At 56.4% G+C, this 13,284-nt stretch overlaps 1 protein-coding gene across 1 annotated transcript; it reads left to right on the top strand.

Annotated features, from left to right (window-relative positions):
* The first annotated feature begins 5,191 nt into the window (after window positions 1–5,191).
* Window positions 5,192–5,623, top strand: LOC133320660 (DNA-binding protein HEXBP-like). Its single transcript, XM_061529290.1, has one exon. The coding sequence runs from the start codon at window positions 5,192–5,194 to the stop codon at window positions 5,621–5,623; it is 432 nt and encodes a 143-aa protein (XP_061385274.1).
* The last annotated feature ends 7,661 nt before the right edge of the window (window positions 5,624–13,284 follow it).

The raw sequence follows: 13,284 nt of genomic DNA, 5'->3' as shown, positions 1-13,284 counted from the left end.
ACTTCGTTCGGTCGTGCCCCCCCCCCCGCAGTGGCTGCAAAGGTCCACCGTCTCCTTACAGTTTCTGCGGCCGTGGCCGTAGCCCAGGCAACGGGTACACTGCACCAGCGGCGACTGGTCCTCGGCAGTCAGGCCCTGTATGTCAATGTACACGGTCCCCGCCTCGGTCAGCTTGCGCCAAACCTGAGGCGAGACCTGCAACACGACATGGGCCTGGTGAGGGTTCCGCGCCTTCCTACGGTAAACCTCCTTGACCCTAAAGTGAGCCGGATCCAGGTCCCGCCACAACTTCTGATTTTGACATTTTAGTGACTCTATTATGTCAGCCTCAAAGTTGTAGCCGAACACATTCCGGATTAACACCCTCGGGTCTCGGTTCGCTGCAGGCTCGAGTTTGAGACCAGCCTGGGACTTGAGTCGACTTTCGGTCTTCTCCAGTCCCGGCCGGTCCCCGCAGCTGATCACAATCTTTCTATCCCTAATTTTCCTCACTCTGTCAATTTGGATCCCCGACCTACGCGCGTCGAGGGCCTCTCTTACTTTCCCTATCACACTGTCACTCGTATCCTTGGGGGTGGTAGAGGACACGGTCAGCGCATGATTCGGACGGCAAGGAGGGAGCCGGGCCTTTGGTTTCGGAGCCCTCGCCGCCTCGGCGTACGTTGACGTCGAGGCTTTGAGGGTCTCGATGGCCTTTCCGGATTCCCTAGCGGTTACTCCGTACTCCTCCAGCTTCCCCCCGACCTCCCCAACCTGCGCCCCAACCGCGTCCACCTTCACCCCCGTTTCCACAATCATCTTCCTGACATCCTTCACTTCTTCCATCAGGCCCTCTAATTTTTTCACGTTCCCGCACAGCGCTCTACCCGGGGGATACTCGTCAAATCTTCCGAGAACGTCAAATTTTATCATTTTCTTAATATCGTTTGTGTTACTGACTAGTTCCCCAATTTTTTCTCCCCAGTTCAATTTTTCTAATATATTATTAATAAATTTTTCTTTTTCTTCTAATTTACTTTTTAGGCTTTCTTCCCCCTCCAGCCGCGACCTCACCAACTGGAGTTCCAGGGAACGCAGTCGCTCATCCACCTGGAGGACCGTCCCGTACAGCTCCGAAAGGCTATCCAGGACAGCCTCCTTGATGGACGACTTAAGGTTCCCGGACTGCTCCAATTGGGACTTCGCAGTCTGGTAAAGCCTATTCGCCTTTCCCGTGGCGGTCTCCACCGGGCGAGCACTGGGCTGTGCATTAGACGGGGCAATTCGCGGCCTCTCGTCTGTGTGTGCGACTGTTATTGTTTTTACATTCTTGCCCTGCGGCGGTGCCATGTTTAAAGTTTTTTCGTAAGTATTAATTTAAAATGACGTCACCAATAGGGGTGACGGTCAAAGGACTATAAATAAAATTTAAAATTTTAACGTCCCCAATAGGGGGGACGGTCACAACACAAACACAAACTTATCTAATTAAAACACTTTAACGTCCCAATAGGGGACTATCACAGTTTACTTCAAAATTAAAATTTTAAAATTTAAAATTTTAAAAATTTTAAATATTCAGTATAATATTAAAATTTAAATTTAAATTGGAATTATTTATTTACAATTTTATATATATTAATTAAAATTTAAAATAATAAATTAGATTCTAAATTTAAAATTTTCAAATTAAAATGTATTAATAATAAAATAATTAAAATAAAATAAACTATAATTCCAATTTTAAAAGATTTTAACGTCCCCAATAGGGGGGACGGTCGACAACACTACACAAACTTAACTAAGGATAGGCCAACTACCGCGGGAGAATCAAGGATTTCGAATTCGGGAATTATTATGCACAATTAATGTGAATAACTCCTCGATCCCGGATCCAAAAATTTAGTGGGGGGTATCAGGGTAGTCAGGAGAACAGCCCGGATCCTCCTATAGCCCTTTCCCGGAAATCGGAAAAACTTTTTTTCAAAAAAATTTCCGAATTTTCCACCCTTGATTTTTCCCGAATTTTTGAATAATTTTAAATTTTGACTGACCCGCTGAGTAGTCTTCCGCAGGATCAACCTCGAAACCAAGTTTCAGAGGGATCGGACTGCGGAAACTATTTTTTTTTTTTTTTTTTTTTTTTTTTTTTTTTTTTTTTTTTTTAATTAAGGGGTCAAGTTTTTTATCGTAATTTGAAACCAAAAATGGGTGTCCTAAATCTTTGGTAATTTGGAAAATTTTTTTGTAATAATACTTATGGTGTTTCGAACAGGCTAGGACCCCAGGAACCTGCCGAAATTAGGCGACAAAGTTATTTTGTAGTTGACCTATATGACACTAAAAATTAAAAAATTTGTAAAAATAGTTGCGTTGCTTGCGCGAAGCCAATCTTGATTTTAAAAATGTAGTGTATTGAGTGCACTATGTAGTGAAATAAAAAGGTTTGGGGTCACCGCTTTAGATTAAAAAAAAAAAAAAAAAAAAAAAAAATATATATATATATAAGAGTTTAAAGTTTTTTTTTTTTTTTTTTTTTTTTTTTTTTATGGTTTACCAAAACTGCACTGCACCTTCTTTGCGTTGTAACTCCTTCAATTTTTGGCGCAGCGCGACGTTCGAAGTGTCCGGAGATTCAAGAGAGATCCCCCGACCCGGCTAAACTAGTGGCGCCACCCAGGCGTGCTTGGATCACTGACCACGTGCCACGTGATTTTTGGGGGTCACCTCAATATCTCCGGAACCCCTGACCGGAAAAATCCGAAATTTTGTAGGGATGTACCCCTCACTATTTAACACTCTTTCACAATAAAAATTCATAGGTCGCCGCTTTAAAAATGGCGGCGCACGCACCTTTTTTTTTTTTTTTTTTTTTTTTTTTTTTTTTTTTTTTTTTTTTTTTTTTTTAACCTTAAAATTTCCGGTTTTTGGTGAATAACTCGGCGAAAAATAATCCGATCTCACTAATTTTTTTCACCGCTCGACTGGGGACACTGAACCGCACTCAACGACGTATCACTCGTTTTTTGTAGCACTATTTTTGCCTTTAAAACTGATTTTTAACTGCGGAGCGCGTTTAAAACGTGACCGGTCGCTTCGGCGCGTGGCGGGCAACTGGGTTAGGTAAGGTTAGGTTAGGTTTCCCCTCGCTCCCGGCGTCGGGACGTGACGACCCCATCGCCCACCGGCTTTTCCGGTGCAGTCAGTCACGGGGAGGGGGATCTTGACCTCGTTTTGGGGTCTTGGTCCGGGCTGGGGGAACAGCCCATAGAATGAAAGGCTTGTGAATGTGTGATAGATGAATGGTGATGGATGGGCTTATACGGCCCCTAATCTTTGGTTCTGGTGCCCGGCCTTGGGATGCATGGCGAGCAGGCGGCTCGTCCCAAGGGCACCAGGTCTGGCCCTACCTCAAAGGGTCAAAAACAAAATGGAAAGTCGTATTGTCAAAAATAGTCCCCGGGTGGGTCCCGGCATTAATGCTGGGGAATCCCACACTCCCGCTTCGGCGGGGGATCGGCCCGCGTATACGGGGGGTGCCAACAGTGCGATGGGAGGAGAGGTTACGGAAACCTACGAACTTGGCAATGTTTTAACGGATTCTGATCTGCATAACGATTCGGCTTTGACGAGTAGGCCGGGCTCGGCGCACCTTACCACGTCGAGACCGGACTTACAAACTGATGAGGAGGACCTCGCTAGCGTTCAACTCGAACGCGAGGTGAGGCTTGGGGCTGCGACACGCATACCACGCGTACTGCTCACGCGGCTACCAGCCGGATTTGACAGGGAGAGAGACAGCGATGATGACCTCTCCGACTCCTCGGTCTACAGTGTTATGTCACTGGAGTCCGGGGAGTCCAACACCGGAACGGAGAAACCTCGCAAGAGGAAACCAGATGACGACGGGGTGCCCGCCCTCAGCAAGGGGGCGGCACCCACTCCTAAGAAGGGACGCAGCCGGCCGCCAATGCCCGGCCAGTACATCGGCCTAGCAAAGGCCCAGGCCGAATACAAGAAGGCGAAAGAGGAGGCCTTACGACTCCAGGCTGAGAAGGACGTGGCTGAGATCGTGAGACGGGCTCAGGAGAGGCGCCAATCAAAGAGCGCAAGCCCCGTCCCTGCTCCTATAAGAAAAGAGGACGCGTCAGACCAGACCTCCGCTGCTCTGACAGATGGTGTAGAGGCCTCGTTGGAGGCCATAGTCTGGTCGCCACGAGGTCGAAAAACCTCAAGGGGACCTTCACGCGATGCCTAAAAGAGGCGGTAGCCAACATAAGGGTGGCCGTCTCGGAGATGAGAGGGCGCACCATGTCGGAAGAGATGGCGAGGCTGGAGGCCCAAAATGCGCGACTCCTCGCACAGGTGGCGGAACTGCGCCGAGAGATGGAGGAGTTGCGCCGACAGGCCTATCGCCCGGGCGAGAAAGACATGCGCCAGCTCGTAGAGGAGGTGTCGCGGAGTAGTCTTGAGTCTTTCGGAACTGTTCTGAATGCACGACTGGCTGGGCTCGAGGACCGCCTTCTGCCGGTGCCTCGACTGCGCCCACCCCTGGCGGCGGAGAGGATCGATTCGTAGCCAGTTGAGGGATCGAAGTCGAAGAGGAAGAGCTCAAAGCCCCAAAAGGCAACAGCTCGCCCGACCTACGCAGATGTGGCGGCGGACATACCGAGCTCCGCTGCCGTCACAACGACACCGCCTGCGCTAGCCGACAAGAGGCGAAAATCGAAGCGGCCATCTATGGCCGCTCAAGAGGCGGCGCAGAGGAAAGAAGGGGCTACTGAAAGTGCCTCTTCCGCCGAGGGCCTTCACACTACAGTTGGGCCACAAAAGGCGGCGGACAAGAAGAAGAAGGGGGTGGCTACTCCAGCTAAAGCCACCCCGAAGAAGAAGAAGAAAAAGAGGAAGAGGAAGGTGAAGCTCCGTTCACCGACCACCGCGGCAGTCACGCTCACCTTAGCAGCGGACGCCGCGGAGAAGGGGGTGACATACGTCGGCTTGCTGACGCAGGCTAAGGCGGCGATCGACCTGGGGGAACTCGGCATCCCCAGGCTCGGTTTCCGATTAGCCGAAACTGGTGCGCGCGTCCTCACCATCGACGGTAGCGACCGCCGACGTCATCCAAGCGGTCGCAAAGGAAGGAGGGTGCTCGGTCGGGGATATTCGGGCGGGTAAACTGGTGGTCGGGCCACGGGGAGACGCGTCCGTATGGATGCGCGTCCCGGTCGCAGCCGCCAAAAAGCTCACCAGCTCCGGGCGGCTGATGGTCGGCTGGGTGTCGGCGAGGGTGGTGCTGCTGGCCGCGAGGCCTAAGCGCTGCTTCCGTTGCCTTGACACCGGCCACGTGGCGGCGAAGTGCCGGCACCCGGAGGACCGTAGCCGGACATGTTTCCGGTGCGGGACTTCGGGTCACAAGGCGGCCGAGTGCGAAGCAGCGCCAAACTGCTTCCTGTGCGAGGCTGCCGGCAAATCAGAGAGGGCACACGTGCTGGGGGCAAGCGGCTGCGTCGCAAGGCCGTCTCCCCCCGGCACGACAGCAGCAACGACGCGAAGGACGCCAAGGAAGGCCCAGCCTAAAAAGCCCAAGGCCAATGGCGGAGGAGGAGCGGTTTCCGCCCCGCCTGCCATGGAATTGGATGCCTAGCCCGTGGACGGCGATCGGGGGATCGCCGCTCACATCAAGAGGGCCCGAGAAGCAAGCTCCCCAATGTCCGGGGAGCTCTCGGAGATGCAAGTCGCGGCACGTCACCAAGCCGCCGCACTGGGCAGAGCCAAGCTCGGATGAAGACGGGAGAGGCAAGCGCTGCGGGGTCGTGGTAGTTAAACAGTTCCCACGTCCCCCGCGATAGCGCAGAAAGAGGACATCGGGGGTTTTAGTGGGTAAGAATCCCACATGCCCCGGTCGCGTCCCCCACGCGGCCGGAAGTCTTACGAAGATTTCCCCCCGTCAACAAAAAAAAAAAAAAAAAAAAGGTTTCCCCTCGCTTTCGGCGTCGGGACGTGACGACCCCATCGCCCACTGGCTTTTCCGGTGCAGTCAGTCACGGGGAGGGGGACTTTGACCTCGATTTGGGGTCTCGGTCCGGGCTGGGGGAACAGCCCATAGAATGAAAGGCTTGTGAATGTGTGATGGATGAATGGTGATGGATGGGCTTATACGGCCCCTAATCTTTGGTTCTGGTGCCCGGCCTTGGGATGCATGGCGAGCAGGCGGCTCGTCCCAAGGGCACCAGGTTTGGCCCTACCTCAAAGGGCCAAAAACAAAATGGAGAGTCGCAATTTGCAAAAAAGTCCCCGGTGGGTCCCGGCATTGATGCCGGGGAATCCCACACTCCCACATCGGTGGGAGGTCGGCCTACGTATACGGGGTGGCCACAAGTTGTGAGAGGAGAGACGAAGAAAACCAACGACCCTGGCAATGTTTTGAAGGACACCGATCTGCAAAGCGATTCGGATTTGACGAGAGGGACGGGCTCGGTGCACCTTACCGCATCGAGACCAGACCTACAACTAGGCGAGGACTCCGCTCGTAATCAGGTCGAGTGCGAGTTGAGGCTCGTGGCCGCGTCGCGCATTCCGCGCGTACTGCTCACGCGGCTTCCAGCGGGACTGGACGGAAGAGACAGTGACGATGACCTCTCCGACTCTTCGGCCTACAGCGCTATGTCGCTAGAGTCCGGGGGGTCAATAACCGGAATTGACAAACCTCGAAAGAGGAAACCCGATGATGACGGGGTGCCCGCCCTTAGCAAGAGGGCCGCACCCACTCCCAAAAAGGGACGCAGCCGGCCGCCAATGCCCGGCCAGTACATTGGCCTAGCAAAGGCCCAGGCCGAATACAAGAAGGCGAAAGAGGAGGCCTTACGACTCCAGGCCGAGAAGGACGTGGCCGAGATCGTGAGACGGGCTCAGGAGAGGCGCCAATCAAAGAGCGCAAGCCCCGTCCCTGCTCCTATAAGAAAAGAGGACGCGTCAGACCAGACCTCCGCTGCTCTGACAGATGGTGTAGAGGCCTCGTTGGAGGCCATAGTCTTGGTCGCCACGAGGTCAAAAAACCTCAAGGGGACCTTCACGCGATGCCTAAAAGAGGCGGTAGCCAACATAAGGGTGGCCGTCTCGGAGATGAGAGGGCGCAACATGTCCGATGAGATGGAGAGGCTGGAGGCACAAAATGCGCGACTCCTCGCACAGGTGGCGGAACTGCGCCGAGAGATGGAGGAGTTGCGCCGACAGGCCTATCGTCCTGGCGAGAAGGACATGCGCCAGCTCATAGAGGAGGTGTCGCGGAAGAATCTGGAGGCTTTCAGCACAACGCTGAATGCCAGACTGGCGGGGATCGAGGACCGCCTTCTGCCAGAGCCTCGACAACGCCCACCAATTGCGGCGGAGAAAATCGGTGCATCGGTTGCCGAGGCACCGAAGAAGAAGGGCTTGAAGCCCGCCCTCCCAGAGGCAACAGCTCGCCCGACTTACGCGGATATGGCGGCGGACACACCGAGCTCCGCTACCGCCACAACGAGACCGCTTGCGCCAACCGACCGGAGACGAAAATCGAAGCGGCCATCAATGGCTGCTCAAGAGGCGGCGCAGCAGAAACAAGGGGCCACAAGAAGTGCCTCTCCCGCTGGGGGCCCGCACACTGTAGCCGGGCCACGAAAGGCGGATAAGAAGAAGAAGAAAGGGGTGGCCACTCCAGCCAAAGCCACCCCGAAACAGAAGAAGAAGAGGAAAAAGGTGAAGCTCCGCTCACCTACCACCGCGGCGATCACGCTCACTTTGGCAGCGGACGCCGCGAAGAGAGGTGTGACATATGTCAGCCTCTTGACGCAAGCTAAGGCGGCGATCGACCTGGGGGAATTCGGCATCCCCAGGCTCGGTTTCCGCCTAGCTGAAACCGGAGCGCGCGTCCTCACCATCGATGGTGAGGGAGCGCAAGAAAAGGCAGATGCCTTCGCCGAAAGGCTCAGGACTGTCCTGCCTGCGGAGGTAGTAAAAGTCGCCCGCCCGGTTCGGAGTGCGGAGATCCGCATCGCCGGGCTGGACGAATCCGTAGCGACCGCCGACGTCATCCAAGCGGTCGCAAAGGAAGGAGGGTGCTCGGTCGGGGATATTCGGGCGGGTAAACTGGTGGTCGGGCCACGGGGAGACGCGTCCGTATGGATGCGCGTCCCGGTCGCAGCCGCCAAAAAGCTCACCAGCTCCGGGCGGCTGATGGTCGGCTGGGTGTCGGCGAGGGTGGTGCTGCTGGCCGCGAGGCCTAAGCGCTGCTTCCGTTGCCTTGACACCGGCCACGTGGCGGCGAAGTGCCGGCACCCGGAGGACCGTAGCCGGACATGTTTCCGGTGCGGGACTTCGGGTCACAAGGCGGCCGAGTGCGAAGCAGCGCCAAACTGCTTCCTGTGCGAGGCTGCCGGCAAATCAGAGAGGGCACACGTGCTGGGGGCAAGCGGCTGCGTCGCAAGGCCGTCTCCCCCCGGCACGACAGCAGCAACGACGCGAAGGACGCCAAGGAAGGCCCAGCCTAAAAAGCCCAAGGCCAATGGCGGAGGAGGAGCGGTTTCCGCCCCGCCTGCCATGGAATTGGATGCCTAGCCCGTGGACGGCGATTGGGGGATCGCCGCTCACATCAAGAGGGCCCGAGAAGCAAGCTCCCCAATGTCCGGGGAGCTCTCGGAGATGCAAGTCGCGGCACGTCACCAAGCCGCCGCACTGGGCAGAGCAAAGCTCGGACGAAGCCGGGAGAGGCAAGCGCTGCGGGGTCGTGGTAGTTAAACAGTTCCCACGTCCCCCGCGATAGCGCAGAAAGAGGACATCGGGGGTTTTAGTGGGTAAGAATCCCACATGCCCCGGTCGCGTCCCCCACGCGGCCGGAAGTCTTACGAAGATTTCCCCCCGTCAACAAAAAAAAAAAAAAAAAAGGTTTCCCCTCGCTTTCGGCGTCGGGACGTGACGACCCCATCGCCCACTGGCTTTTCCGGTGCAGTCAGTCACGGGGAGGGGGACTTTGACCTCGATTTGGGGTCTCGGTCCGGGCTGGGGGAACAGCCCATAGAATGAAAGGCTTGTGAATGTGTGATGGATGAATGGTGATGGATGGGCTTATACGGCCCCTAATCTTTGGTTCTGGTGCCCGGCCTTGGGATGCATGGCGAGCAGGCGGCTCGTCCCAAGGGCACCAGGTCTGACCCTACCTCAAAGGGTCAAAAACAGAATGGAAAGTCGTATTGTCAAAAATAGTCCTCGGGTGGGTCCCGGCATTAATGCTGGGGAATCCCACACTCCCGCTTCGGCGGGGGATCGGCCCGCGTATACGGGGGGTGCCAACAGTGCGATGGGAGGAGAGGTTACGGAAACCTACGAACTTGGCAATGTTTTAACGGATTCTGATCTGCATAACGATTCGGCTTTGACGAGTAGGCCGGGCTCGGCGCACCTTACCGCGTCGAGACCGGACTTACAAACTGATGAGGAGGACCTCGCTAGCGTTCAACTCGAACGCGAGGTGAGGCTTGGGGCTGCGACACGCATACCACGCGTACCACCCCAAAGGCCCTTCTCAGGGCCAATCTCGGGACGCTTCCGCGTCCGAAGCTAGCCGCGCATCTTCCGCGGCTAACATTCGTTGTATGGACCTCGGGACGGATTACTCCGACACCGAGTCCATCAAGAGCGTGTCGGACTGTGGTTCCATCCGCCGTGAGTCGAGGAAGCGATTCCTACGGCAGAAATCCGGGGGTTCCCCTGACACAATCGGGAAGCCGGCAAAACGGGCTGTCGTGCAGGCGGACTTGGAGGAAAGAATCTCCTCCAAGGAGAAGCTGGCGCAGACCACCAAAGCCAAGGCCGGCTACGGCGCCTCCACCGTCATTTACGCGGACCATTCCGTAGAGGAGATGGAGCGCATGGCTCTAGAGGACCTGGAGGAGATTTTTGAGGTCGCCTCCAAGTCCTCAAATCTGAAGGGGACCTTTCAGAAGGCCCTGAAATGCCGGGCAGCTAGCCTGCTCGGCATCGTGAAGGAGCTGTCGCAGCGTACCATGTCTGACGAGACGCGGAAACTGCAGGCGAAAGTGGATCACCTACAAAAAGAGGTGTCCGCGCTGCACGCTCGCGTTGCCGAGCTCATGGCCCGGCCTGAAGGCACCTCGGAAGGTCCAGTGGTGGCGGCTTCCCCCTCCAACCTTGAGGATATCATCCGCAAGGTGGTCATGGAGGAGAGGGCCTTCACTAGAGCCTGCTTCGCAGGCATTGAGGATCGGCTCCTGAAAGAAAAGAGGCTCCGCCCTCCGCTCGGCAGGACCTCTACTGCGCCGCCGCCCCAACAAGCAGCTCCAGCGCAGAATGAGCAGCCCCAGGTCACGAAGACAGGCAAAGGGAAGGGCAAAGCTAAGAAGACCCCTTCGGCCCCTACCTCCCAGGCGGGAACGAGCGCTACACTAGCGCCCGCCCAAGCTCCCCAGAGGGAAGATGCCCTGCTGCCCTCTACCACCCCTTCCAACGAGCCATGGAAGAAGGTGGTGGGAAAGAAGCAGCGGAAGGGTAAAAAGTCGGCCCCTGAGCCCCCGGCAGCCAAAAAAGCTCCGGTGGGAGGGAGGAGGAAACTCGCTCCTCCTAAAACTGCGGCTGTAGTAGTGACCCTCACACCGGAAGCCGTTGCGCGTGGGGAGACATAAAAGTCCGTGCTGCGACGGGCTCGTACGAATGTCGACCCCGTGCAACCGGGTGAGGGTAGGGTCACGTGCCGACGGACCCAAACCGGGGCTCGCATTTTTGAGTTCTCGGGGTCCCAAGGCAGCGCCAAGGCCGACACCTTCGCCAGCCAACTGAAGGTTGCCATCGCAGACACGGCCAAAGTTGTGAGGCCAGTGAAGTGCGTGGCTCTGGAGGTGACCGATCTCGACGATTCGGTCACCCAAGAGGAGGTCGTGGTCGCGATTGCGGCAGCGGGGAGCTGCGACGTCGCAGCGATCAAGGCCCGGGCCATCAGACCTGGACGTGGGGGAATGGGCACCTTGCGGCTTGAGCGCCCAGTCGTGGCGGCCAAGGCAGTTCTGGCCAAGGGACGCCTTCCGGTCGGATTCAGCTCAGCTGGTGTCCGGGCCCTTGAGGAGGAGCCGATGCGCTGCTACAAGTGCTTCTGCATCGGTCACACCCGGGCCCTCTGCCCGTCCGCTACGGAGTGCACAGACTTGTGCTTCCGCTGCGGCAAGGAGGGGCACAGGTCCGCCGCATGCGAGGCCGCCAAGCCGCACTGCGCCGTGTGCGCTGCCAGTGGTCGTCCAGCCAACCACATTATGACGGGGAGGAAGTGCCGTCCTCCCCCAAAGAAGGGAAAAGCGCAGGTGTCCACACGGCCTGGCGCTGCCGCCGACACTGCGATCCCAGTTCCAGTGCCGGCCACTGAGGGAAGTGCAATGAACACCGACTAATGGCCGGGCTCCATCGCATTCTCCAGGCGAACATCAACCACTGCAAAGCGGCCCAGGACCTGCAGGTCCAAACCTTTGCCGAGTGGTTGGTGGACGTGGCAGTTGTCGCCGAGTCGTATTCAGTCCCTGGCAGCTGGCTGGGAGACGAGGACGGCTCGGTGGCATTGGTTGCGCGGTCTTCCACTAACTCCCCCCCCATCTCGCTCTTAGAGAAGGGGCCGGGATACGTGGCCGCCGCATGGGGAGACATAGCCCTGATAGGTGTTTATTTCTCCCCCAACCGCCCTCTCACAGACTTCGAGAACTTCCTCGGGGTCTTCGCCATGGTGGCCGCCAGAGCAGCGCAACGCCGAGTATTGGTGGTGGGTGATTTCAACGCCAAATCAGTGGCTTGGGGTAGCCCATCCACGGATGTGCGGGGCCGCGAGGTGGAGTCGTGGTCGGTGGCGTCAGGTCTGTCCCTCCTGAATAGAGGGACAGTACACACCTGCGTGCGACGAAATGGGGGCTCCATAGTGGACCTCTCCTTCGCCACCCCTTCTTTGGCTGCCTGTGTCGTGGACTGGCGAGTGGAGTTGGTGGAGACTCTATCGGACCACCGATATGTGCGGTTCGATGTCTCCGCCCAGGGCTCCCAGAGGAACCGTGCGGGGGGCCAGTCACCCTTCCCGCGTGGGCGCTCACCCTCCTGGATCAAGGAGCCGCCAAGGAGGCGGCCTTCGTCCAGGACTGGCTCACGCCACTAGTCAACGTCCAGGATGTGGACGCCGCAGCAGCCCTACTAAGGGTCTCCTTGACCGAAGTGTGCAATTCCAGCATGCCTCGGTCCCAGCGTCCGCCTCCTCGCCGCGCCGTATATTGGAGGTCGGAGGAGTTGGCAGCTCTCCGGACCGCCTGTGTGGCGGCCAGGCGAGATTTCACAAGGAGCCGGCGGCGGCGTCCTCGTGATCTCGCCAACGAGGATCGTCTCTACGCATCATACGTAGAGGCGAAGACCGTCTTCAAGGCGAGTCTCGCCGCCGCTCCAGACCGCGCGAGGTCGAAAATGTTGGAGGATCTCGACAACGATCCTTTTGGTAGACCGTATAAGGCGGCACGGAATAAGCTGCGCCCGTACGGTCCCCCAGTTGCCGAGACCCTCGAACCGACGCTGCTGGCTGGGGTGGTGCAGTCCCTGTTTCCCCGAGGGCACAGCTTCACCCCTCCGGCAATGAGTCCTCCGCAGGGTGCGGCTCCGACGGTGGATGAGGTGAAACTAGTATTTTTCGGATTTACTACGCGGATTTTATTATTTAAAAACTACATAATCCCGACGTTTCGGTTACTTTGCAGCAACCGTGATCACGGGCAGACGAGGTGTGAATGTCTGTCAGTTGGTCCTTGTTATTTATCATCTACCGCCATCGATTTCTTAATTTTCTGGCGTACCGCTCTGGATGCCGGCAGAATGCGCTCACGGTGTCTTGAGGTCCTGCGGTGTGGTTTCGGACATGGGATTTTATATTTTTAAGAACGGGGTCCCAGGTGTTTGATAGATTCCAGCCATCTTCTCTATTGAAATTGGGATGTTTTTTAATTTCAATAGCCTCGCGAATTAATCTCGGTATATACTTGTCTTCCCGAGCGAGGATTTGAGGTTTATCAAAACGAATGTAGTGGCCTGGTTTGTCCATTGTGTGTTCACACACTGCTGACTTCGACGCGCGCCTGTTTTTGATGTCTGAGATGTGTTCCTTAACCCTTGTACCGATGCTCCTCTTCGTCTGTCCAATGTATGACAAGCCACAGTCACAGTCGAGTTTGTATACACCCGCTTGTTGTAAAGGAATGTTACTCTTGATTGGTCTCAAGAATTGGCTCACTTTCTTATGTGGTT

Source organism: Danaus plexippus, unplaced genomic scaffold, assembly GCF_018135715.1.
Source record: "Danaus plexippus unplaced genomic scaffold, MEX_DaPlex mxdp_45, whole genome shotgun sequence".
In the NCBI taxonomy this organism is placed as follows: domain Eukaryota; kingdom Metazoa; phylum Arthropoda; class Insecta; order Lepidoptera; family Nymphalidae; genus Danaus; species Danaus plexippus.
The sequence above is the reverse complement of the archived record's forward strand: the minus strand, read 5'-3'. Positions and strand labels throughout refer to the sequence as shown.

Excerpts from the sequence above, each read along its gene's own strand:
- LOC133320660 (XM_061529290.1), top strand. The coding sequence starts at position 5,192 with ATGCGCGTCCCGGTCGCAGCCGCCAAAAAGCTCACCAGCTCCGGGCGG.